The sequence below is a fragment of the Hemitrygon akajei genome, chromosome 7, assembly GCF_048418815.1.
Source record: "Hemitrygon akajei chromosome 7, sHemAka1.3, whole genome shotgun sequence".
NCBI lineage: Eukaryota > Metazoa > Chordata > Chondrichthyes > Myliobatiformes > Dasyatidae > Hemitrygon > Hemitrygon akajei.
In genome coordinates this window covers 178,029,415-178,056,418 of record NC_133130.1, presented here as the reverse complement: position 1 = coordinate 178,056,418, position 27,004 = coordinate 178,029,415, and the positions used below count along the sequence as shown (strand labels likewise).

Genomic DNA, 27,004 nt, shown 5'->3' with positions numbered 1-27,004 from the left:
AATTGAAATTTGTTTGAGAAGAATTCAAAACAATCAAAATTGGATAAAAATGTATAAAATTTAATAATTGGAAATATTTACAAAGACTTGTCTGAGATTCTTTGCATATTCATTCAATTACCTGTGTGATGCTCCTATTTCAAGATTGAATTATTCATCTTCATAAAAGTAGGGGTTGAGGATTTATATATATTTTTTTACACACATTTCCTGGAATATTTAATTTTACAATAACAATCATTTATCTTTTTCATTATGATATATCATCTATCAAATATTTATCTTCAGTAAATAGTTGAATAATAAAACTAGAGAATATTTAAAAACTACAGGAGTATGGAAGTTCACATAACATCAATGTATAAACAGTGGTAAAACAGTTCAACAGATGACATCCAGTCCTATTGCTTCCTCAGTACTTCATGCAGGACAGCATCAGTTCAAATCAGCACAGACATTGGAGAAATTCTTGTCATGCAGGATATTGTTTTCATTTAGTTTCTCTAGCTGGAGTTTGCACTGATTGTTCCTTCAATGAATGTATTGTCTCATCTTCATCATCTTCATCCTCAAAGTCACTATTATCAATTTCATTAAATATATCACTTAATTGGAACACGTGTTGTTGTGGCTGATGGATATCTTCCACTTGGGTTTTTGTGCAAAGCATCGTCTCCAGTTTTGGAATTACGAAGTCATGTAAGAATTCTACAATAGCTATATTAAAAAAAAACACATTTGTACTCTTTAGTATTAACATAGAAACATAGAAAACCTACAGCACAATACAGGCCCTTTGGTCCACAAAGTTGTGCTGAACATATCCCTACCTTAGAAATTACTAGGCTTACCAATAGCCCTCTATTTTACTGAACTCCATGTACCTATTCCAGACTTTTAATTTATCAAGGTGCAATGGTAATATAATCATTAATAAATTTTCAGCTATGGGTTTTCAAAGTTTAGGCAATCTCCGCATTTAACGGAAACCAAATAGTAATTGAGGTCTATTACTATTGAGGAACATAGGGTAGCAAGAAAGGAGCTTAAGAAGGGGCTGAGAAGAGCAAGAAGGGGTCATGAGAAGGCCTTGGCGAGTAGGGTAAAGGAAAACCACAAGGCATTCTTCAATTATGTGAAGAACAAAAGGATGACAGGAGTAAAGGTAGGACCCATTAGAGATAAAAGTGGGAAGATGTGCCTGGAGGCTGTGAGGTCCTCAATTAATACTTCTCTTCAGTATTCACCAATGAGAGGGAACTTGATGATGGTGAGGACAATATGAGTGAGGTTGATGTTCTGGAGCATGTTGATATTAAGGAAGAGGAGGTGTTGGAGTTGTTAAAATACATTAGGACGGATAAGTCCCTGGGGCCTGACGGAATATTCCCCAGGCTGCTCCACGAGGCGAAGGAAGAGATTGCTGAGCCTCTGGCTAGGATCTTTATGTCCTCGTTGTCCACAGAAATGGTACCGGAGGATTGGAGGGAGGTGAATGTTGTCCCCTTGTTCAAAAAAGGTAGTAGAGATAGTCCGGGTAATTATAGACCAGTGAGCCTTATGTCTGTGGTGGGAAAGCTGTTGGAAAAGATTCTTAGAGATAGGATCTATGGGCATTTAGAGAATCATGGTCTGATCAGGGACAGTCAGCATGGCTTTGTGAAGGGCAGATTGTGTCTAACAAGCCTGAGGAGTTCTTTGAGGAGGTGACCAGGCATATAGATGAGGGTAGTGCAGTGGATGTGATCTACATGGATTTTAGTAAGGCATTTGACAAGGTTCCACACGGTAGGCTTATTCAGAAAGTCAGAAGGCATGGGATCCAGGGAAGTTTGGCCAGGTGAATTCAGAATTGGCTTGCCTGCAGAAGGCAGAGGGTTGTGGTGGAGGGAGTACATTCAGATTGGAGGGTTGTGACTAGTGGTGTCCCACAAGGATCTGTTCTGGGACCTCTACTTTTCGTGATTTTTATTAACGACCTGGATGTGGGGGTAGAAGGGTGGGTTGGCAAGTTTGCAGACGACACAAAGATTGGTGGTGTTGTAGATAGTGTAGAGGATTATCAAAGATTGCAGAGAGACATTGATAGGATGCAGAAGTGGGCTGAGCAGTGGCAGATGGAGTTCAACCCAGAGAAGTGTGAGGTGGTACACTTTGGAAGGACAAACTCCAAGGCAGAGTACAAAGTAAATGGCAGGATACTTGGTAGTGTGGAGGAGCAGAGGGATCTGGGGGTACATGTCCACGGATCCCTGAAAGTTGCCTCACAGGTAGATAGGGTAGTTAAGAAAGCTTATGAGGTGTTAGCTTTCATAAGTCGAGGGATAGAGTTTAAGAGACGCGATGTAATGATGCAGCTCTATAAAACTCTAGTTAGGCCACACTTGGAGTACTGTGTCCAGTTCTGGTCGCCTCACTATAGGAAGGATGTGGAAGCATTGGAAAGGGTACAGAGGAGATTTACCAGGATGCTGCCTGGTTTAGAGAGTATGGATTATGATCAGAGATTAAGGGAGCTAGGGCTTTACTCTTTGGAGAGAAGGAGGATGAGAAGAGACATGACAGGTGTACAAGATATTAAGAGGAATAGACAGAGTGGATAGTCAGCGCCTCTTCCCCAGGGCACCACTGCTCAGTACAAGAGGACATGGCTTTAAGTTAAGGGGAGGGAAGTTCAAGGGGGATATTAGAGGAAGGTTTTTCACTCAGAGAGTGGTTGGTGCGTGGAATGCACTGCCTGAGTCAGTGGTGGAGGCAGACACACTAGTGAAGTTTAAGAGACTACTAGACAAGTATATGGAGGAACTTACGGTGGGGGGGGTTATATGGGAGGCAGGGTTTGAGGGTCAGCACAACATTGTGGGCCGAAGGGCCTGTAATGTGCTGTACTATTCTATGTTCTATGTAACGTAATCACAGTCTCTGGGCAAATAATGTTCTAGCTACTTAAACAAATGAATTGAAAGATGATGATTCAGTGTTTTAAAACTCTGCAGCACAATGCAACATTATATCCTTTCAAAGCTTTCTGAGGCAGAATTCAGTACAGGTAAATTAATTATAAGCATGAAAATGTCTGCAGATGCTGGAGGAACTCTGTAGGTCAGGTAGTATCTATGGAAATGATTAAACAATTAAAGTTCTGGGCCAAGACCCTTCTTTAGCACTGAGAAGGAAGGGGTAAGGCACCAAAATAAAAACCGGAAGGAAAAATTGATATTCATGCCATCAGGTTGGAGACTACCCAGACGAAGCACAAGGCGTTGCTCCTCCACCCTGAGGGTGGCCTCATCTTGGCACAAGTGGTGGCCTTGGACAGACATGTTGGAATAGGAATGGGAATCGTAGTTTAAAATGATTGTCCCACCTGGAAGTTCTGCTTATGGAGGATGGAATGGAGGTGCACGATGAAGCGGTTCCCCAATTTATGATAAATCTCACCAAAGTAGAGGAAGCTGCATCGGTGGCACTGGACACAACAGATGACCCCAGCACATTCACAAGTGAAGTGGTGCCTCACCTGAAATGACTGTTTGAGACCTTGAATGGAGTTAAGGACAAGGTGAATGGGCAGATGCTGTACTTCAGCTGCTTGGAGGGATAAGTGCCGAGAGGGAGATTAGTGGGGAGGGATGAATGGACAAGGGAATCGCGGAGGAAGCAATCCCTGCAGAAAGCAGATTATCTAGTTTGTACACAAAACCAATTAGAACTCCTAAACACACAGATCAATTTAGAGACACATAAATGCTTTGATGAATCTAAACCCAGATGGTTAAGAACATTTCCAACTAGTATGTAATTCCACTCATCTTTTTATCGATAGGAAACATACTGAATATACTAAATATGAAGTACAAGTAGTTAGGAGAATATCTGTTGCCTTTTCCAGATGTATAGTCTCAATACTGATTTATTTTCACAATGAGTTAATATCCAAACGGAGATTCACTTTCTAATGAACCACGTATTCATTTTGAAAGAAGGAAATGTAGGATAGTAAACATAAGAAATCAAAATACAGTTGTCAAGGATGCTGCAGCAAGGTTAAGTATTGCTGCTCATTAAATATCTTGTGCATTTGGGAAGCACTGGTTTTATGGTCATCATTGGGAATGAGTAACTTCTTGGTCACCAGTAAATCTATGTACTTCATAGTCCAACTTTGTCATCAGCAACATTGGCGGTACAGCAGTCTGAAGACCCATACTCAATATTTCAGGAACAGCTTCTTCCCCTCCAACATCAGATTTTTGGATGGACAAGAACACTACTTCCTTTTTGCGCAACTTAATTAACTTACTTTATTTTTATATACAGTATATTTCACATTTCTTTTTGTAATGTATAGTTGTTTATTATGTATTGCAATGCACTGCTGCTGCAAAACATCAAATTTCCCAACATACGCCAGTGATACTAAATCTTATTCCGAACAAATGATTAGCTCTTTATTAAATAACGAGCTAAGGAGGTGGCAAAATAAAAATGATATTCAGTCTTTGACTCTAAGAGTATTTTTAAAAACTAGCACTATCATAATATGATGGAATGAGTCACTTAATTTATAAAAGTTAAATTTTCCACAGAAATTGTTTTGATACCAACACTAAATTCTTTATTAACAATTATTAATTACACTAAAAGAGAATTTGAATTCTTGGTCAGAATGGACTCAGTAAACTGACAAGAGGTTTTTTTAAAATATTAAATTTAAATGCTTGTATACCTGCATTTTAGTACTGCATCACTTGCACTAATTGAACAATTTGGATTACTAAGATCAATGCAAAAACCATAAAGATCATGCAATTCATCAAGTTTATTGCTTTATCCTCTATTACTCCCCAAATGATGTCAACACTCTAGACAAAATGCTGGAGGAACTCGGCAGGCTAGGCAGCGTTATTGGAAAAGAGTAAACAGTCAACATTTCGGGCTGAGTCTCAGCCAATTCTTTTCCATAGATGCCTCCTGGCCTGCTGAGTTCCTCTAGCATTTTGTGTCTGTTGTTTGGATTTCCAGCATCCACAGATTTTCTTGTGTTTGTCAACATTCTAAGCCTTGTGTGCTCTTTACATGATTGAACAGTTGTTTTTGTGACTGAAACTAGCTCCACAATTCGGAAATCTCTATTTGGTATGCTGTACATTATAAAAAGAAAATAAATCCCTACTCACAGGCCAAGCCTGTTCATTGGACTTTACAGAGCCCTAATTAAGCTGCTCAGTTTACTTGACAAATGGAACATAATATGTAGATATAAACATTATTATAAAGGACAACTTTCTGATCCAAGATGGCGGCACGACGCAGCTTGCAGCGGCCACTCCGGAGCTGATTATCTGTTACTTGTGAAGCGGGGTGCTGTGCGCAATCATAATCAGTTGAAAACGGACGTGGGAGCACGGAGGAACATCTGGAAATCTCCAGGAAGACCTTCTTCGTTGCTGCTGCTGCTGTGAGGTCCGGGTCTCTGCTGGGAAGTACAGGCCCCCAGTCCTCGGGGTCGCGTTGCTGATGACCATTGGCAGGGCCGTCTTAATATGCTCGGCAGAGGATGGTGCTCGGAGAAGCTGTGCTGGAGGGGATGATCGGAGGTTCAACGGACTCTGCAGTCAGGTCACTTTCACTGTGTGCTGTGTCTGCGAGGCTGGGTTCAACAGAGCTTTCATTGTGTGCTGCGTCTGCGAGGCTGGGTTCGATGGGGCTTTCATTGTGTGCTGCGTCTGCGAGGCTGAGTTGGGCGGCGCCGTGGAAGTCCATAGCGGGGGTATTCCCTTCTGTCGCCGGCGTGAGATGACGAGTCAATCGGGGACCCTGAGGACTTGTGGAAACTGTGTGATGGTTTCTTTCAAACTTAAAGTCTTTTAACATCTTTGGACTATTTTTACTTTGCCCATAGTCTGTTTTTTTTAATCAATTATGCTATTGTTTGCACTGTTGTAACTGTATGTTGTAAATATGTGGTTTTGTGCAGGTCTTGTAGCTTTAGTTTTTGGTCTTGTTTGTCTGGTGGATTTGGAGCTCCTTTCCGGGGAACACGCTAAGATGGTAGCGTGATATTAATACGCAGCAGCCTCTCCGGACTCTGGATTGGGGATTGCCATTCGTGGATTTTCTGGTGTAGTCTGTTTTATCATATGCTTTTGTGATATCATTCTGGAGGAACATTGTCTCATTTTTTAACTGCATTGCATTTGTGGTTTCTAAATGACAATAAACTGAATCTGAATCTGAACTATAATATCAGGAAATATGCAATTGTGAAATTAGGAGCCCTACAAGTCCAAAGAATTGAGTATGCATCTTAAGCATATTTAATCAACTTCTAGAACAGCCTTCCTTTCATAGAAAGTTCCTTTTGTTCCTTTCCTTTTCCTATTTTCAATTAATGTTGAATAATTTTAGTTATAGAATGAAGAGCAGCAGCTTTAAAACAGTAATGTTTCACAATAGTGCTGGAAAAATGTGAACGTAACAGCTCTATTTCCCCATTTTTCTAATCCTATTTGTGAAATTCATGGGACTATTTTTCTAAGATTTATAAAGCAATATACTGAAAACTATAAAATCTGAGGATTCATGTATCAGCATATATTGCTAGCTGCAGCATATTCATTTAACAATGAATGAAGTTCATGAGTAATTAACACTGTATTAAATGTCCTTTTTCAATTCTATAAACAATTATTGTTAGACCAGTTATAATACCCAACTACAGTTTTGTCAACGTGGAGTGGAAAATGGGTTTGTAAAACTGGCGGGTGCAAAGGATACTGGGCATTGCGAGGGTACAGCCCCATGGTGGAGGTGCAGGAGAGGTGGTAGAGTAGGAACGCTGGGGTGGGTGTTGGCATGGGTGCAGATACGCCCAGTCCTGAGACACCAGGCAAGGTCATTTGATTCCAGACAACTGAGTAATCAATCATTACAGAATATCTCTCTGGTGCTTCCCACTCTCTCCCCTCTCCCTTCCCCTTTTCCCAACCATGATACCCCTTCCCGATTCCACTCTCAGTCCTCAATAAGGACCTATATCAGAATCGTTTATCACTCACATACTGTATTTCATGAATTTTTCCCTTTTGTGGCAGCAGTACAGTGCAATACATAAAATTACAAACGTACTATAGTACGGTGCAAAAGTGTTAGGCACCCAGGTATACCCAAGATTTTTGCATAGTAGTGTACATCTTTAGCAGAGATCAACTAATAAGACAAACCTCAGTTTCAAATGGATCCTAATGATTCAATGTTTTCTGCATTGCTGAACTATCAAGAATTGTGGACAGAATATTAAAAAAAAATACACAAGCACAATAATAGCAATAAGATTACTAACCTCCAAAGGACTTCTTGGACCAGTCAGGTACATAACGGGATTTTAATCTATAGAACATCCTTTGAATGGCTATAGGTGGAACATCTCTAAAAAAAATAACAGATACACTTTGCTCTCAGTTCTTAATGAAAATAATTTTACTGAAACAAATGCCAACATGCATTCAGTTGACTGGAAATAAATTTGTATTTTTAAAGGCTTATAAATTAATTAGTCTAATTAAACTATTAAATTAAATACTGGAGAATAAAATGCTAAGAAGCATAGACTTAGGATAAGGGGTCAGCATTTAGTCCTCCTCTTGAGTTTTGAAGCACCAAATCCAGTTGTTGTTATATCTTTATGTCATTGCCACCTTGAAATGAAAGTGAAGACAATATTGTTTACCCAACAGCGCTGCAAAGTTCCTCCCAATCCACCTCACCAATGTCATCAACACCTGACAGGTACAATCTGCAAAATACAATGGATATGGTTTATATCTAGTTTCTAAAGACTCGATTCTAATGTCTTTGCCAAAGTTGCACTAAAGATGTCTCTATATATCACAAACAAGAGAAAATCTACAAACGCTGGAAATCCAAGCAAAACACACAAAACGCTGGAGGAACTCAGCAGGCCAAGCAGCATCTATGGAAAAAGAGTACAGCTGATGTTTCAGGCCGAGACCCTTCATCTGAGTTCCTCCAGCATTTTGTGTGTTGCTCTCTTTATAAATAATATACTAATTGTTTTTGTCACGCTCTGAGGTGAAAAGGTTTGTTTTGCATACCGTCCATTCAGATTATTTCATTACAATAGTGCGTTGAGGTGCTACAAGGGAAGATAACCAAATGCAGAAAAAAATGTAACAGCTACAGAGAAAATACAGTGCAGGTGGACACTAAGGTGTAAAGCCATAACAAGGTACTGGGGACCATTCAATACTCGTATAACAGTGGGATACAAGCTGTCCTTGAATAAGGTGGTACATACTTTTAGCCTTTTCCATCTTATGCTTTGATGGCTACTTTATCAAAATATCAAATGAAAATCAAATCAATTATCATTCAAACCATGCATAGATACATCTGAATGAGACAGTATTCCTCTGGGGCAAAGGTGCAAAATAGCAAACAACTTCAAAATAGCGAATAATATTCCAAATAGTGAGTAAAGAAACATATTCACTTGAAAAAAAACATACACAGTGGCATGCAAAAGTTTGGGCACCCCTAGTCAAAATTTCTGTTACTGTGAATAGTTAAGTGAGTAGAAGATGAACTGATCTACAAAAGTCATAAAATTAAAGGTGAAACATTCTTTTCAACATTTTAAGCAAAATTAGTGTATTGTTTTTGTTTTGTACAATTTTAGAGTGAAAAAAAAGAAAGGAGCACCATGCAAAAGTTTGGCCACCCCAAGAGATTTGAGCTCTCAGATAACTTTTACCAAGGTCTCAGACCTTAATTAGCTTATTAGGGCTATGGCTTGTTCACCGTCATCATTAGGAAAGGCCAGGTGATGCAAATTTCAAAGCTTGAAAAATACCCTGACTCCTCAAGCCTTGTCCCAACAATCAGCAGCTGCTTAGCACTCTGAAAATTAAAATAAATGATGCCCACAAAGCAGAAGGCTATAAGAAGATAGCAAAGCATTTTCAGGTAGCCATTTCCTCAGTTTGTAATGTAATTAAGAAATGGCAGTTAACAGGTGGTGGTCAAGTTGAGGTCTAGAAGACCAAGAAAACTTTCTGAGAGAACTGCTTGTAGGATTGCTAGAAAGGCAAATCAAAACCCCTGTTTGACTGCAAAAGACCTTCAGGAAGATTTAGCAGACTCTGGAGTGGTGGTGCACTGTTCTACTGTGCAGCGACACCAGCACAAATAAGACCTTCATGGAAGAGTCACCAGAAGAAAACCTTTCCTGCATCCTCACCACAAAATTCAGTGTCAGAAGTTTGCAAAGGAACATCTAAACAAGCCTGATGCATTTTGGAAACAAGTCCTGTGGACTGATGAAGGTAAAACAGAACTTTTTGGCTGCAATGAGCAAAGGTATGTTTGGAGAAAGAAGGGTGCAGAATTTCATGAAAAGAACACCTCTCCAACTGTTAAGCACGGGGCTGGATCAATCATACTTTGGGCTTGTGTTGCAGCCAGTGGCATAGGGAACATTTCACTGGTGGAGGGAAGAATTAATTCAATTAAATACCAGCAAATTCTGGAAGCAAACATCACACTGTCTGTAAAAAAAAAAGCGCAAGCTGAAAATGAAAAGAGGATGGCTTCTACAACAGGATAATAATCCTAAACACACCTCAAAATCCACAATGGACTACTTCAAGAGGTGCAAGCTGAAGGTTTTGTCATGACCCTCATAGTCCCCTGACCTAAACATCATCGAAAATCTGTGGATAGACCTCAAAAGAGCAGTGCATCCAAGACGGCCCAAGAATCTCACAGAACTAGAAGCCTTTTGCAAGAAAGAATGGGTAAAAATCCCCCAAACAAGAATTGAAAGACTCGTAGCTGGCTACAGAAAGCGTTTACAAGCTGTGATATTTGCCAAAGTGGGTGTGACTAAGTACTGACCATGCAGGGTACCTAAACTTCTGCTTTGGGCCCTTTTCCTTTTTTTGCTATTTTGAAACTGTAAAAAATAGAAATAAAAGAATAATCTTGCTTAAAATATTAAAGAAATGTCATCTTTAACTTTATGCCTTTTGGAAATCAGGTAATTTTTACTCGCTTAGCTCGTCACAGTAACAGGAATTTTGACCAGAGGTGCCCAAACTTTGCATGCCACTGTATGTAGTCCAAGACCCTGAGCGATAATGTCCAGCAATTGATGGTACAGTCTCCAGGCAATGTACAGATATTTGCAATCCAGCCTGTCATTCCACCCTTAGAACACAGGAGGGCAGCACCGACGAGAGAGGTCAGGCTCCAGCCACTGTAACGCCTCTGCATCTCTTACCTGGTCTGCAGCAGCAGGCAAACCTGAGGCTTGAGGCCTAGTCCTTGCTTCAACCGAGGCTACACAGCTCCCATGTCATCTGCCCTTCCACCAGACAAGGGTAACAGGCCTGCAGCAAGTTATATTATCACCATCCAGAGTCTTGCGATCACAAGTTAAACGTCTGAAGCAATTTCCCAAGTTTATACTGCACCAACTTCGATGCTTCCAAGCAGTGGGCAGCAACACGGTCTGCAGGCATCTCTTTTCCTGATATCCCAACTGGCAACTTCTCTAACAGCCCAGCCAGCCCCTTTGACACTATGGCCTGTTCCGCTGCCAGCACCAGTCCAGCTACTCCGATCAACGATCAGCTCACTGATTGAGTAGACCTGCGGTACCCGAAGTTCTTGGAGTAGAACTGTCTTTGGATCGTAAAATAGCACCTTTGGTTGGCCCCCAAGAGGTTGTGCATAAAGTAAGATTCAAAGCACAAGAATTGTAGAGTCCATGATGGGGGTGCTGGTTTCTATTATGTGCTGAGTTGTGTCTACCCCTCTCTGCAGTTCTTGTCATTACAGGCAGAGGAGTTGCTATACTAAGCTGTGATGCTTACTATGCTGCATCAAAATAAAATTGGTGAGGGTTAAACTGGATAGGCCAAATTTCCTTAGCCTCCTGAGGAAGTAGAGGGCCTGGTGATTCTTTTTATCGTTTTTTTTTGTTGACATGGTAGAACCAAAGCCAAGGTCTAAATATATTAGATAATATATTCATAACTATATAAAATTAAATAAGTTAATAATAAAAAGTGGCACAGTAACATAGCTGCTAGTATAATGCTTTATAGCGCCGGTGGTCAGGGTTTAATTCTCGCTGCTGTCTGTAAGGAGTGTGTATGTTCTCTACGTAACTGCGTGTTTCTCCTCTGGGTGGTGTGGTTTCCTCCACTATGTTGGTGCTGGAAGCATGGTGACACTTGTGGACTGACCCCAGCAGATGCTTAGGCTGTGTTGGTCATTGACGCAAACAACGCATTTCAATGTGTGCTTCAATGTACAGTTAGCCCTCCTTATCTGTGAGGGATTGGTTCTGGGACCCCTCGCAGATACCAAAATTTACGGATGCTCAACCTTCTACGCTCCAAAGAATAAAGACCTAACTTGTTCAACCTTTCTCTGTAACTTAGGTGCTGAAACCCAGGTAACATTCTAATAAATTTCCTCAGTACTCTACTTTGTTGACATCTTTCCTATAATTCGGTGACCAGAACTGTACACAATATAGTCAGCCCTCCTTATCTGCGAATTCTGCATGCGAATTCAACCAACCGCAAATTGCGAAAACCCAGAAGTGCTCTTCCAGCACTTGTTGTTCGAGCATGTACAGACTTTCTTTCTTGTCATTATTCCCTAAACAATGCCGTATAACAACTATTTTACATAGCATTTACATTGTATTAAGTAATCTAGAGATGATTTAAAGTATACGGGAGGATGTCTGTGGGTTATCGTGGATTGGGATCGAAAAAAATCGGAAGTTCTCTTACTAACTAAGTTGGAACAGGTACATCCTGTATTATTTAGCGTCAGTTAGTCAAACGTTTGTCTTAATATATAGTATATATTTACCTTTCTATGCATATAAAACACTTAAGAATGTATGTTTCAGTGCCGGGCTCGGGAATGGAAGTTCCCAAGTTCAATCCAGTGACAGACCGCTCCCGCGTGCTCTCTCCACCGTGCCGGGTTGATGTGGAGGATCAAACTCCAAAACCCAATAATTACGGTAAACCACTGCATTGCTTAGTAATAATTGTAGCTTTCATCGAGCCAGAGCCTTTCTCACTTTATCCTTTAAAATTGTTCTGATTGTTGACCGACGTAGCCTAATGCTTTTCCAATGACCGATGGCGTTTCACCTCTTTCCGATCACTTTATTTCCAGTTTATTTTCAATCATGATCGTGATTATTTTCGTAAACAGAAACACCGCGGATTCAGAGCTCTTCCACCGGGTCCTAATGTCCACTGCACTGAGACAGGTTGAATAAGGGACTTGAGCATCCGCAAATTTTGGTATCCGCGAGAGGTCCCAGAACCAATCCCTCGCGGATAAGGACTGTACTCCAAGTTTGGCCTCACCAATGCATTGTATAATTTTAACATTACATCCCAACTCCTACACTCAATGCTCTGATTTATAAAGCCCAGCATACCAAAAGCTTTCTTCACCACCCTATCCACATGAGATTCCACCTTCAGGGAACTATGCACCATTATTCCTAGATCACTCTGTTCTACTGCATTCCTCAATGCCCTACCATTTACCATGTATGTCCTATTTTGATTAGTCCTACCAAAATGTAGCACCTCAACTTATCAGCATTAAACTCCATCTGCCATCTTTCAGCCCACTCTTCTAACTGGAACTCAGCAGTACAACAAAATCTGATCAATACAAGAGTAATATTTTTGGTATAGTATCTTGACATAGTACAAATAAAAACACCATCAGATAACATTTCTCATTCTTAAATTGCTTTGGATATAACTCAACAATTCAGCATCATGCCAAATTATGTTATTGGTATTATGTTTGTTTCTTCAAATACCTTAACTGGACTTTTTACCTTTTGATGAGATTGATATTTTTCTGGTTACAGTTGGTTTTCAAGGACATCGTCCTGCCAGACATTTTTGCAGTCAAGATACTCAACCTATTGCAGAATAAAAGTAATTAAAATCACCACAACTATTTTGCTTATCTTGAAAGACATAGATAATTTAAATTTAGTGACTTAATGAATTAGCAGACATTGATGCAAGAGCAAATTCATTTTAGCTCCCGTGGGAACTTTTCTGAATTTGCTTCCTCCCCTGGTGCAGAAACACTTGCAGATTTGCTTGTTTCCTGAAACATTCAAATGAGGCATGATCGTATCAGAAGACCAACCAACCACGTCCTATATGTACTTTTACGTATCGGCATAACAACCTTGCTTCTCCCGCAGGGAAGGATAATTTCAAAGGAGATGTGCAGGGTAAGCAAGTTCTTTTGTAGATAAGAGTTGAGGGTGTCTGGAATGTACTGCTTGAGGTGGTGATGGTGGGGGCAAAATTGATAGAGGCGTTCTTAGATATGTACATGAACGTACAGGAAATAAAAGAATATGGACATTGTGTCGACAAAAAGGATTAGTTTCATTGAGTACTAATTTAATTAGTTCAGCAGAACTTTGTGAGTGGAAGGACTTATTCCTGTGCTGTACTGTTCTATGTTCTCAGATGCATTACAGTGTAACGTCAGCTGTTTTCTTCTGAATGACGCTAATCAGTGTTCTTTCATATCTAATCTTTTGCTGGATATGAGGCAATTTTTGAAGCATGAAAATCTAGTTTACAAGTATCTGGTTAGCTTTGCTGTATTAATTTTGCAGCTTTTGTACTGCGTTTACTCTGCAGGGATTGTGTTCATTCCCAGGCCAAATCAGAAATCCCAAACATTGCTCAATTATTTGCCAATGTTGCAAGGTTTGATGTAAACTCTAATGGTAAGTGCAATCTTGTAATACCTTTGCCAGGTAATCAGCCTGCTGCTCCTATGTCTTATTCTAAGAAAGAGAGCTGTGTGGTTCCTATGTAACTATTAGGTAATTTGCACTTCCTGAATTAAGTTCAAGTGTTTTTTAAAATTTAGCATCTTAATTTTTAATAGTTTTAGCACTGTTCTGAATGCCAGAATTTTTGATAGGTTTTACACATGTTTGTGACAGGGAGTTTATAGAACAGGCTGTCCCAAGTTTACTTTAGTTGCTTCATGGGTGGAATGTATCATCTTCTTATCCTCCTCTCCCTCTCACTGTGCTAAGGCCCTTCTAACATGTGCCTCACCTTTTATAGCTGAATCACTTTCAACCCTGGGAATAAGATACTATCTGTCTATTCCATCTATCCCTTTCATAATCTACTAAACCTCTGTTCGGTCTCCTTTCAGCTTCCGCTGCTCCAGAGAAAACAACCCAAGTCTGTCCAAATTCTCCTTTTAGTACATGCCCTCTAACCTAGACAGTATCTTGGTAAACCTCTTCTGCAGCCCCCATAGAGGACCATATTGACTCCCTTTCTATTTACCCTGCACACATCAGACTTTAGATACATCAGTGAGTCATGTCATCTGCAGAAATTCTCTGATGACTCAGCAATAGCTGGGTGTATAAAGGGAGGACAGGAGGATGAGTACAGGGCCCTGGCGGAGGACTTTGTCAAATGGTGCAAGATGAATCATCTGCAGCTGAACATCAGTCAGACAAAGGAGATGGTAATGGACTTTAGGAAGACTAAGCCTGCACTGCTCCCTGTTACTATTGATGGTGAGGATGTGGATGTGATGAGGACCTACAAGAACCTGGGGGTGCACCTGAATGACAGACTTGAGAGGAGCACCAACACAGAGTCACCTCTACTTCCTGAGGAGACAAAGGTGCTCTAGAGTATGCAGGCCTCTCCTCCACACGTTCTACCAGTCTGTTGTCGCCAGAACAATCTTCTATACGGTTTTTGCTGGGGCAATGGCAATAGGCTCAATAAACTGATCAGAATGGCTGGCTCTGTTATGGGAGTCAAACTGGACACACTGGAAGCTGTGTTAGAACAAAGGACCCTATTGAAAATCATGGCAATTCTGGAAGATGTTTCTCACCCTCTGCACGCCACCTCGGCTGAACAGAGGAGCACATTTTGTAATAGACTTAGACAACTGCACTGCTCCAAAGAGCACTATAGGAGTCATTCTTACCCTTGGCCATTAGGCTCTATAATGAGTCAACCTATAGCTGGGGAAGTGATGACCCCCTACTGTTAGACTGTTTGAGGTAACTTATTTTATATTCTTTCTTACTACTTTTCTAATATTTGTATATCTGTGCACTGGCAATGCTACTGTGACACTGTATTTTCCTTTGGGATCAATAAAGTATCTATCTATCTAAAATGGGGCAACCAGAACTGAATGCAGCCCAACTAGTTTATTAAAGCCATAACATTATTTTCCAATGCTCAACTCCGTTCCTCAACTAATAATAGCAAGCATGCCACATGACTTATCACCTTATCAACCTGCATGGCCCTCTTTCAGGGAGCAATGGACTATCCTCTTGGTACAAACAAGAGAAAATCTGCAGGTGCTGGAAATCCAAGCAATTTTTCAATCAGACTACAGCAAAAGAAATATTAAGAGGATAGATACAAAGAACACGAGATATTGAGAAATACTAGAAGAAAAATGTTATACTCGTGTTTTTTGCGCTGTAACTATTTAACTGAAAAACATTCCAATAACCTTTCAAATTCTTCCAAAGTACAAAGAATAAAATACTTATTATGTGACTGAGATGGCCATTAACTTACCACTTCTGCCTGCACTGCAACCAGTTCCGATGTTCCATTTGCTCTGCAATTGCAGACCAAGGAAGTTTCTTGTATAATTTTTCACGTAAGATTGAATTGGGCACTTTTGAATCTGAATCCGAGATTGTTAGATTATTGGGTAATTCTGCCATTCTTTCTTTAATTATTTTCTCCATTATCTTCATTAGTGTCCTCACCTCCTTTTTACTCCAGGGTCCAGTTTTCAAGGCTGATTAAAAATCAATTCAAGAAAATTTTAATTTTTTTTGTCATTTATTGAGATAGAGTGAGGAATAGGCCCTTCTGGCCCTTTGAGCTGCACCACCCAGCATCCCCTGATTTAACAGGGATAATTTACAATGGCCAATTAACCTACTAATCAGTAGGTCTTTGGACAGTGGGAGGAAACCGGAGCACCCGGAGTTAACCACGCTGTCACGGGGAGAACAAAACATACAAACTCCTTACAGAAAACAGTGCGAATTGAAACTGGGCCACTGATATTGGAAAGCATTGTGCTAACCACCACTCTGCTGTGCTGCCCCAGGGTTTTTGGCCATACAGGGTTAACCCAACAAGAAACCAGACACAGTCAGAACCTTAATTCACCATAGTCTTTCTGATTTTTGATCTTATTTGTAGTTAAAAACAACAGTATTTCAAATAAAATAGACTTATAAGATGAAAAGATGGTGAGAAAAGCTCCCTTGGAATATAAATTCCGAGACTGGGTAGGCCAAATGATTTGCTGTTGAGCTGTGAACTCTAAATAAGTTGACAACCATTAGGCACTTTAACAACCATAAGGCATCCCAAAATATTTCACAAGTGCTCAAAATAGAATAGCTACTGTTATAATGCATGAAATAATGATAATTACAGGAAAGATTCTAACATGGATAAAGCAGTGGCTGATAGGCAGGAGGCAAAGAGTGGGAATAAAGGGAAACTTCTGCCAGTGACGAGTGGCATTCCATAGAGGTCTGCGTTGGGTCTGATTCTTCTTACATTAAATTTTAATGATCTGGATGATGGAATTGATGGCTTTGCTGCAACGTTTGCAGATGATATGAAGATAGGTGAAGAGGCAGGTAGTTTTGAGAAAGTAGAGAGGTTACAGATAAGGATCATGGACAAAGAAATGGCAGATGGAATACAGTGTCGGAAAGTGTGTGCTCATGCACTTTGGTAGAAGAAATGAGAGTTGACTTTTTTCTAAACGGAGAGAAAATATATTTTTTTAAAAACAATGGAGGCACAAAGGGATTTGGGAGTCCTTGTGCAAGATTCCCTAAAGGTTAAATTACAGGTCGAGTCTGTGGTGAGGAAGGCAAATATGATGTTAGCTTTCATTTCAAGACAACTAGAATATAAAAGCAAGGAGGTAATATTGAGACTTTATAAAACACTGGTGAGCTCTCAGTTGGAGTATTGTAAGCAGTTTTGTGCCCTTTATCTTAGAAAGGACATGCTGAAACTGAAGAGGGTTCAAAGGAGGTTCATAAAAATGATTTCAAGATTGAATGGCTTGTCATATGAATGGCTGGATGGATCTGGGTCTGTATTGACTGGAATTCAAAATGAGGGCTGACCTCATTGAAACCTATTAAATGGTTAAAGGCCTTGATAGTGTGGATGTAGAGAGGATGTTTCCTATGGTGGGAAACCATAGCCTCAGAATAAAGGGGCATCCTATTAAAACAGAGATGAGGAGGAATTCCTTTAGCCAGAGAGTGGTGAATCTGTGGAATTCTTTGCCATAGGCAGCTGTGCAGGCCAAGTCTGTAGGTATATTTAAGGAAGAGTTTGATAGATTTTTGATTGGTCAGGGCATGAAGGGTTCAGGGAGAAGGCAGGAGACTGGGGCTGAGAGGAAATTGATCAGCCACGATGAAATGGGGGAGCAGACTCAATGGGCCAAATGGCTTAATCCTGCTCCTATATCTTATGGTCTTAATTAATTTGAACATAACAATGAGCTACAAATAACTAGATAGATAATGCAATACAAGAGATATTTCTGATGCTGGAAATCCAAAGCAACACACACAAGCTGGTGGAACTCCATATGTAATCAATGGGAAAGAATAAACTATTGATGTTTTGAGCTGAGACCCTTCATCAGGACCGGAAAAGAAGCCAGAATAAAAAGGTAGGTGGTTGGTTGGTGGGTGGGTGGGTGGGGAGGGCAAGTCATACAAGCTAGAAGGTGATAGATGAAGCCAGGTGAGTTGGGGGATGGGATGAAGTGAGAAGCTGGAATGTGATAGGTGAAAAGTGTAAAGGACTGAAGAAGGATTCTGATAGGAGAGTACATTATGTGAGAAAAACAGGGAGGAAAGGCAGTAGAGGGAGGTGATAGGCAGGTAAGAAGAGAGTCTGAAAGGTTAATGGAAGAAGAGGGAAGGGGGAGGGGAAGAAATGGCCAGAATCAATGTTAGAGAAACCAGATAGTGAAATATGCTAGTTTGTTGGTGTTGGTTAATATTATTTAGGATAATACAAAGACACACCTTCCTATGATTTTTTTTCATGAAATATACTGAAGAGAATCTCGTTTTAACACATTATGCAAAGAAAATCTGCTCTGACAATTGGGCATTGCATGTACTCCTACATTGTCAACTAAAATTATTTACTGTATTGTGGGGCCTTGGGTTTCAGACATGGAGACAAAAGTTATTTTTTTTTTAAAATGAACAGAGTTAATTATTTTAACTCATTTATCTATTGAGTACATTCATGTAAAAAAAGTGCCTGGAATTACACAAATACTCAACACCAATTGCACTCCAATAATATGTAATTTAAATGTTACATTAAAAGATAAAGTTATTGAAAAAAGATTGAGACTACGTACTTTCATAAAGTAATAAAGATTGTTATAATTAACCTACATTTCTTTAATAATCTTGCCCGATTTAAAACAGAGGTATCACTTCGATCCATGAGTTTACCAATTTTGATCCACTGATTCCCATGAATTTGGAGCAAGTGATTCAGTTTCTTCAATTCTTCTTCTGTGTACCTAATAAGAAGTATGATAATAAGAAGAGATAATAAATAATAAGAGATGGTTGTTGACTTTAGGAGGGCACGGAGCGACCACTCCCCGCTGAATATCGAAGGCTCCTCGGTAGAAATCGTTAAGAGCACCAAATTTCTTGTTCACCTGGCGGAGAATCTCACCTGACCCCTCAACATCAGCTCCATAGCAAAGAAAGCCCAGCAGTGTCTCTACTTTCTGCAAAGGCTAAGGAAAGTCCATCTCCCATCCCCCATCCTCATCACATTCTACAGGGGTTGTATTGAGAGCATCCTGAGCAGCTGCATCACTGCCTGGTTTGGAAATTGCACCATCTTGGATCGCAAGACCCTGCAGCGGATAGTGAGGTCAACTAAGATCATTGAGGTCTCTCTTCCCGCCATCACGGACATTTACACTACACGCTGCATTTGCAAAGCAACAGCATTATGAAGGACCCCACGCACCCCTCATACAAACTCTTCTCCCTCCTGCCGTCTGGGAAAAGGCACCGAAGCACTCAGACTATGTAACAGTTTCTTCCCCCAAGCTATCAAGCTCCTCAATACCCGGAGCCTGGACTGACACCTTACTGTCATATTGTCCTGTTTATTATTTATTGTAATGCCTGCACTGTTTTGTGCATTTTATGCAGTCCTGGGTAGGTCTGCAGTCTAGTGTAGTTGTTTTTCTTTTCTGTGTTGTTTTTTACGTAGTTCAGTCTAGTTTTTGTACTGTGTCATGTAATACCATGGTCCTGAAAAACGTCGTTTCATTTTTACTATGTACTGTACCAGCAGTTATGGTCGAAATGACAATAAAAGTGACTTGACTTGAAGTAATATTTCTTTATCAAACTAAAAAGTGATATGGCCCACTACAAATTTCCCACATAAATACAAGTCATCTGGGATCATTAGGATGCTGACTTTTTTAAAAAAAAAGATCTATTAGCCTCCTTCCTATTTAATTCATTTGAACATATTTCATACCTTCCGAACTCTAGATTTCTGATTAAACGATAAACTGAGAAAGCCAGAATAAATTTACCTTCTCACAAAATGATTGTAAGTGTCTCAAACTCAAATGAGAAAGGGTAAACAGAAAATGGAGTCATGAGACAAGGGGTAACCGTAAATTAAATCCAGTCCTGAATTAAATTTTACAACTTCCTGCATTTCTTGTTATTGCAAAGATGTTAACCATTTGTAACAATCCATACAAATATCTAAAATGCTATATATACAAAATATTCCATACCTGCCTTTGCATCGATTAGGATCAAACATCTTCTTAGCTCGCTGATAAACACACTTCCATGGTCTTGGAATGCCTTCAGCTAGGAGGAGTTTCAATATAACATTGATGCATCATTAACAATGGATGAAAGAAAACCTAGAAATTATTTTGGCTTAACAAAGGAGAAACTATCAAATGGAAATTCGGAAATAACAACCACATTTGCCAAAAATATTAACTACAGTATGATGTAAGTTCCAATCAATAATAATATACTGAGGTTTGACGGTTGTAGATCATAAGATATAGGAACAGAAGTCGGCCATTCGGCCCATCGAGTCTGCTCCACCATTCAATCATGGGCTGATCCAATTCTTCCAATCATCCCCACTCCCCTGACTTCACCCCATACCCATTGATGCCTTGGCTAATCAAGAACCTATCTATCTCTGCCTTAAATGTACCCAATGACTTGGCTTCCATGGCCACTCGTGGCAACAAATTCCAGATTTACCACCCTCTGACTAAAGTAATTTCTCCACATCTCTGTTCTAGACATCCTTCAATCCTGAAGTCATGCCCTCTTGTCCTAGAATCCCCTACCATGGGAAATAACTTCGCCATATCTAATCTGTTTAGGCTTTTTAACGTTTAGAATGTTTCTATGAGACCCCCCCACCCCCCCGAACTCCAGGGAATACAGCCCAAGAGCTGCCAGACGTTCCTCATATGGTAGTCCTTTCATTCCTGGAATTATTCTTGTGAATCTTTTCACAACCAACTCAACCTGGAGGTTAACCTTTAGGGCAGGGGTAGGCAACCTTAAGCACAAATGATTTTCAAGCATGCTTATTCATTAATTTGAGGCAAAACATAACTAGGTGTATTTAAATGGATAATTCCCATATTTCAAGCTTTTTATGGCACTTATCTGGCCCACCGTCCGCTCATTAATACGCAATCCAGCCCACAGAGCAAAAAAGTTGCCAACCCCTGCTTTAGGGTATCTTGCACAAGGACTCCCAAGTCCCTTTGCACCTCTGAATTTTGAATTCTCTCCCCCATCTAAATAATAGTTTGCCCATTTATTTCTTCCACCAAAATGCATGACCATACACTTGCCAACATTGTATTTCATTTGCCACTTCTTTGCCCATTCCCCTAAACTATCTAAGTCTGTCTGTTTTCTCAACACTACCGCTCCTCCACCTATCTTTGTATCATCGACAAATTTAGCCACAAATCCATTAATACCGTAGTCCAAATCATTGACATACATTGTAAAAAGCAGCAGTCCCAACACCAACCCCTGTGGAACTCCATTTTAAATGGCAGCCAGCTAGAATAGGATCCCATTATTCCCACTCTGTTTTCTGCTGACCAGCCAATGTTCCACCCACGCTAGCAACTTCCTTGTAATTCCATGGGCCCTCGCTAAGCAGCCTTATGTGCGGCATCTTGCCAAAGGCCTTCTGAAAATCCAAGTACACCACGTCTACTGTGTCTTCTTTGTCTGCCCTGCTTGTAATTTCCCCAAAGAATCACAGTAGGTTTGTCAGGCAGGATTTTCCTTTCAGTAAGGATGTTAGTTATTATCATGCCAAGTCAAAAACTTAAATCCACACTTGGGGGTAAAATAGAACAATGAATATACCTAATTTAGTACAGAATAAATTACTCTGCTTGAGCTGTTTTATTCTCATCATTTCATCAAAGGAGTCGGAAACATGGAAAAACTCCCATTCAGATTGAATTCCAGTTAACTCCATTAATTCTTTAATGTTTTTCTTCAACTGCTCATTTTCTTCCTTTGTAAATCTGCCTTGTCGGATTGGAATTCCTAAACACACATTTAAAAAAAAGTTATCCGATTTGATATTAAAAACAGTAACAAAAAAAAAGTAGGTATTTTAATTAATCTCTTAATCCGAAGTATGGAGATGGAGAAGATTCAGCAGCAGAGACATAACCATCAACTTCCCTCTGCAATTGTAAAACACTCCTGTACTTTAACAGATGAAATATATTTGCTTAAAATATGACAAACCAATAGAAAAAAAATAAAGAGAAGCACAATTAGAACCAATCCAGGATCAAAATCTCAAGTTGCTATCACTGTTGATTCAAGTCCTGCTCTCTTTGGAGCACATAGCCCAGCCATGCACTAACGCACAACAGTGAAGGAACAGTACCACCAGATGAGATCTATCAACCTATATAGACAGTCCTATTAATATCAGAGGAGCAATGACCTTTCCAGACCTATATTTCACTTTCTGCCAATAAGAACAGATTGGCTCATCGCACATTTTACTTATCACTTGGCTTCTGACAATTCGCTCCTCCAACACAACTAACTTTGAAACTAATTCAGTCTTGATCGCAGAAACGTATATTGTCTGTTACAAGATTTAATAACAAAAACTTCAATGTACGGTCAGTCAAACAATCGTAAAAACCTTATAAAATCATAAATAATTTGAGTGCTTGTTCTTAATTCCAAGTACTTTTAAATATTTCCCTCTATTTTAATCTATACATATATAACTTAACCTTTTTGGTAACAACTAACATCCTTGATAGCAAAATATCCATGACTAGGCAAAGTTAAGAAATGCAATATTATATTTTAGTTAAATGATAGAACCTGTCCGTTATCGTTCACAGCAGAATGAAATTTATCTTGTTCATCTGCACGTTTAAGACAACGAGATTCTCTATGGTGTGTTATAAACGGCTCACCTAGGACCTCCAAAGTAGCTGCTCTGTGCACACCAAGTGGCTCCAATTCTTATACTCCATTAAAATTTATTTTCAAATTTGCAAAACAATGCGTTATACTTGCATGCTCATGCAGTGATTTTCCAAAAATAAATTTTGTCTTTTCCAGCAAGAAGTAGAAGACAATTGCAGTGCAGACTGCTTTATCTTGGCTTCTAGGCAAGATTGTGAGCAGTGGGTTGAGTGTCTTCGCAATTATTTATCTGACATAGCAGAGGATGCTCTGATATCAGAAATGGAGGATTAGGGATTTAGCCAGCAGTTTGCTGTGAGGTGTAGGAGCAAATGTCTGGCGAGAGGGGGTAGGTTCAAAGGGGATATAAGGGGCAAGTTTTTTTTAAACTTAGAGAGTGGTGGATGCCTGGATCGCGCTGCCTGGTATGGTGGTATAGGCAAATACATTAGAGGCTTTTAGGAGGTGTTTAGATGGATGTAAGGAAGAGGGAGGGATATGGACATAGTGTAGGTAGGAAGGATTAGTTTCTTGGGCGGGGTGGGGGGTGGTTTGATTTATCTTTAAGCTGGTTCAAGGCTGAAGGGCCTGTTCTTCTTCTGTACTGTTCTATATTCTATAAATGATTTTACTGAATGATGGAGCAGTTTCTTGGAGCTGTAGGAACCATTCCCGATACCGTATCTTAGATTTTTATTGGCAAAGATTATGATCTAAAGATAAAGATTAACTTTATTTGTCAAATGTACAGTTAAATGCTCTGTTTGTGTCAATGACCAACACAATCTGAGGATTGCACTGGGGGCAGTCCGCAAATGTTACTATAATTCCAGCATCAACCAAGCACGCCCACAATTTACTGGATCTCACCCATGCAGTCTTTGGAATACAGAAGGAAACCCATGCAGTCATGGGGAGAATGCACTCCTTACAGACAGCAGTGGGAATTGAATCCCGATCTTGATTGCTGGCAATGTAAAGCATTAGACTATCTGCTACACCACTGTGCTAACCAGTTGACATATACCAATAATATGCTGCATTTGATTATAATGTGATTAAAGATAGTTTGCTTCTATCTTCTTGGATCTCCACTCTCCATTCCAATGTTGCCAGATACAGAAAGTCATAGATTACACAAAAGTATACAAAAATACCTATCTCAGGCATGATAAAGGAAGGACTTTCCTGCAAAACACACACTCCATATAAAAATCTTTAGCTTGCAGAACACCAGAGCAGAAAATCTGCTCAATTAAATTACATTAATCACCATTTCTTAGGCAATTTGTTTCTTAGACAGCTCACCATCAGTTGCTTTAAAAATATTATGTTTGTTAATTAAACATCAATTTACATTTTCTCTTAACTTTGAATATGAAAACTAAAAAAACTTTGCAATTAAAATATTCAAGAAATTGTTCAACAATAAATTAGTGTTAAGTGAATAAACACATTAACAAATTGGCTTTACCTTCTTCTTTAAATTTTTCAAAACGTGGAAGATCATATTTATACATGCTATGTAGTGTCCCAGTTGCTAGCGTTTCTGCACTTGGAACAAAATCTTTGAGGAGCTCCGACAGCCGGGATTTAGACCTTTGCTTGGTTGCATTTTCATCAAGAGTTTTGCCTTCTTCTTGGGACTGCTCAACAGATGTGTTATTAAGATTATTGTCAGACACAATCACATGCTGTTGCTCCTGGCTTTTCTTTTTCCGTTTCTTCTTTGTTTTCTTGTTTGATTTTGCAATGGTCTTGGGTGTAATGACCATCTGTAATGTGTTCTCATTGCTCAATGCAGAGCAGTGCAAGGGCCCATCCTGCCTTGCGCTTGTTTTGCTAGCTTTGCATTTAGATAAACTGCTTTTCTTTCGCTTTAACTTTCTGGAGTTCTTGACAGTCCCTTGGCAAATTGTACTGGACTTCTGGAGTTCTTGTTCAGCTTGTTCCGCAACAATCCCTACAGTCTCAGTACTTTGTATGATTGTGGAGTTGTCTGTGGCTGTATTCTGTGAAATCCCACTTGCATTGCATTTTACTTTTCGTTTCTTTAACGACTTACCATGGTTATCGAAGTTTGCAGAGTAATTCTTTTCCACAGCAGTTTCAAACGGGAACAGGTTGCTTTCTTTACATTTCTTCACACACTTTTGTAAAACTTCAGTATCATTGAGAGAACTGTTAAACTGCATTTTCTTCTTTTTCTTGCACTTTTTGGATGATATGCTCATATCAACATCTGCAGATTCTACAATTTCCCTCTTTTTGTCAGGATTCCCTGTAATGGTTTCTATACCACCTACTGTCAATGGATCATAGCATTCTTTTTCCTTTTGACCACCAGCCTTCCTTATTGAATTCTGTACCTGTTGTATATTCCTTACTGGAGTACACTCAGACACTTCACCACCCTCTGCCAAATCAGAACAATGCTTCCTTTTCTTCTTTTTCCCAGCTTTGCCATCCACAGACTTGGGATTACACATTGATTGTTGTATTGATTCTTTTGCAGGAGTCTCTGAAGTATTGTCACCTTTCAATAAAATACTATAATCCTTTTCTTTGGTAGCCTCTATCTTAAACTTAAATGTATCTCCCGCTTCTACCAAGCGAGAATGGCGATTTTTGTTCTTTCGTTTGACTTGATTGCCCATCAACTTGGAGTGTTGCTTCTCTTCCTGAATCTCGACTGCACATTCCTGTGAAGCATAGTCACCTCCCACTGACTTGCAACGATGTTTTTTCTTTCTTTGCTCACAAAATGACTTATGATCTTCCATTTGTACACGTTCACATGCAGCTCCTGATCTGGAATGATTTTTCTCTTCCCTCTGTTCCTTTTCGTCATCACCAACAAGTAGATTATTCAAAACCAAGTCAGAGTCTGCCATAACTGAACTGTCAAACCTTCCCAATGAAGTGGATTTGTTTTTCTTTTTCTTCTTCTTTTCAGCATTGTTTGATAAATTGAGAATTTGCACATCTGAACCATCACACTGTCCTTCTGATCTAAAACTATTTTCCCTTTCACTTTTCTTTTTCTTCTTTGGTCTTGCATCTTCACTGTCAAAGAGATTTAAGTCTCTTTCAGAGTCCACTTCAACAGTCTCTAAATTTTCATGTTTACCTAATGATTTGGTGCATCTTTTCTTTTTTTGTTTCCTGTGTCCATGTAATTTGGGACTTGGCATCACTTGGTGATTCTCCGCAATTGAAGTCTCTAGATTATCTTCTGGGAAATTAGAAGAAAGTTCTCTTCCTGTATTGTCACCATATTTACGTTTTTTAACCTTACGTACTACATCATGGACCATACTGCAGCTTCCTTCAAATGTATTGCCCTGCATGCGAGAATAAAAATATTGATTTAATCAAAATAAACATTTTTGACCATTCTATATTAAGAAACAGATACACTATTCCTTTTTTCAACATGGAACAAAACCAGTTTAACAGCAATAATAACCAGACCCTGTTGACAGATGCTTTACAGTAGTGTGCAAAAGTCTCAGGCACACTATAACCAGCGTGCCTAAGACTTTTCACAGTACTGTATTTTTCAAAGTGGAGCCAGTTTGTAAACCTGGCAGTACTACAATACTATGCAAAAGTCTGACGCACTCTAGCTATATGTCTAAGACTTTTGTACAGTACTGTATTTCAACTCAACCACTCATCTCCAGGTTATTTGAATGCATTATAAATAGCATATAAATATGTAGTCACCAGCACTCATAAACATACACGCTATGGATATCCAAGTAGCTTCATCTCACACTGGATCGGCACTTTCGGTGCAGTAATAAGATCAAGATTGCAATTGTTTTACAGAAGGTGACAACGATTTCGATGTAGTTACTGATAGCAACTTAAGAGCCTAGCTGAGAACTGGACTTCTCCCTGGTCTGTGGCTAAAAGTTCACCTTGACGCCAATATAACACAAAGCGGCATGGGAAACCGCTGGAATGCGGTGCATCTCTCGCCTTGGCGTTTCTGTCCCCCAATCATCTAATCTCTGGCCTGGCGCTTACGCCTGTCGAGGATGAGTTAAAAATATTGGCCGTTGTCTCCTCACTCACATTTCATCTGCTTTGAAAGAATGCCCCGTACGATACAACCCTTGTATTCCCTGCTCCTCGTCGGGGATGTGCAAAGCAACAAGGAAATCCACCCAATTCATATGTTCCGACGGAACTCCCCATTCCTTATCATTTTTAAAACGCTGAAACGAACAAAAATCACATTTACCGCTGGACTCGGAAGACTCTTCCCGCGACGGAAGCGGAAACGGCAGCGCAGCCACGCGGTGGAAG

General features: G+C 39.8%; 1 protein-coding gene across 1 annotated transcript; it reads right to left on the bottom strand.

Moving 5' to 3' along the window:
* Positions 1-39: 39 nt before the first annotated feature.
* LOC140731221 (uncharacterized) lies at positions 40-27,004 on the bottom strand. The gene is made up of 10 exons (XM_073052704.1): positions 26,940-27,004; positions 24,162-26,031; positions 21,608-21,793; positions 19,975-20,053; positions 18,587-18,717; positions 15,690-15,918; positions 12,914-13,000; positions 7,733-7,798; positions 7,346-7,431; positions 40-717 (listed from the first exon to the last, which is right to left on the bottom strand). The coding sequence occupies exons 2-10, from the start codon at positions 26,002-26,004 to the stop codon at positions 491-493; spliced, it is 2,934 nt and encodes a 977-aa protein (XP_072908805.1). The 5' UTR covers positions 26,005-26,031; positions 26,940-27,004; the 3' UTR covers positions 40-490.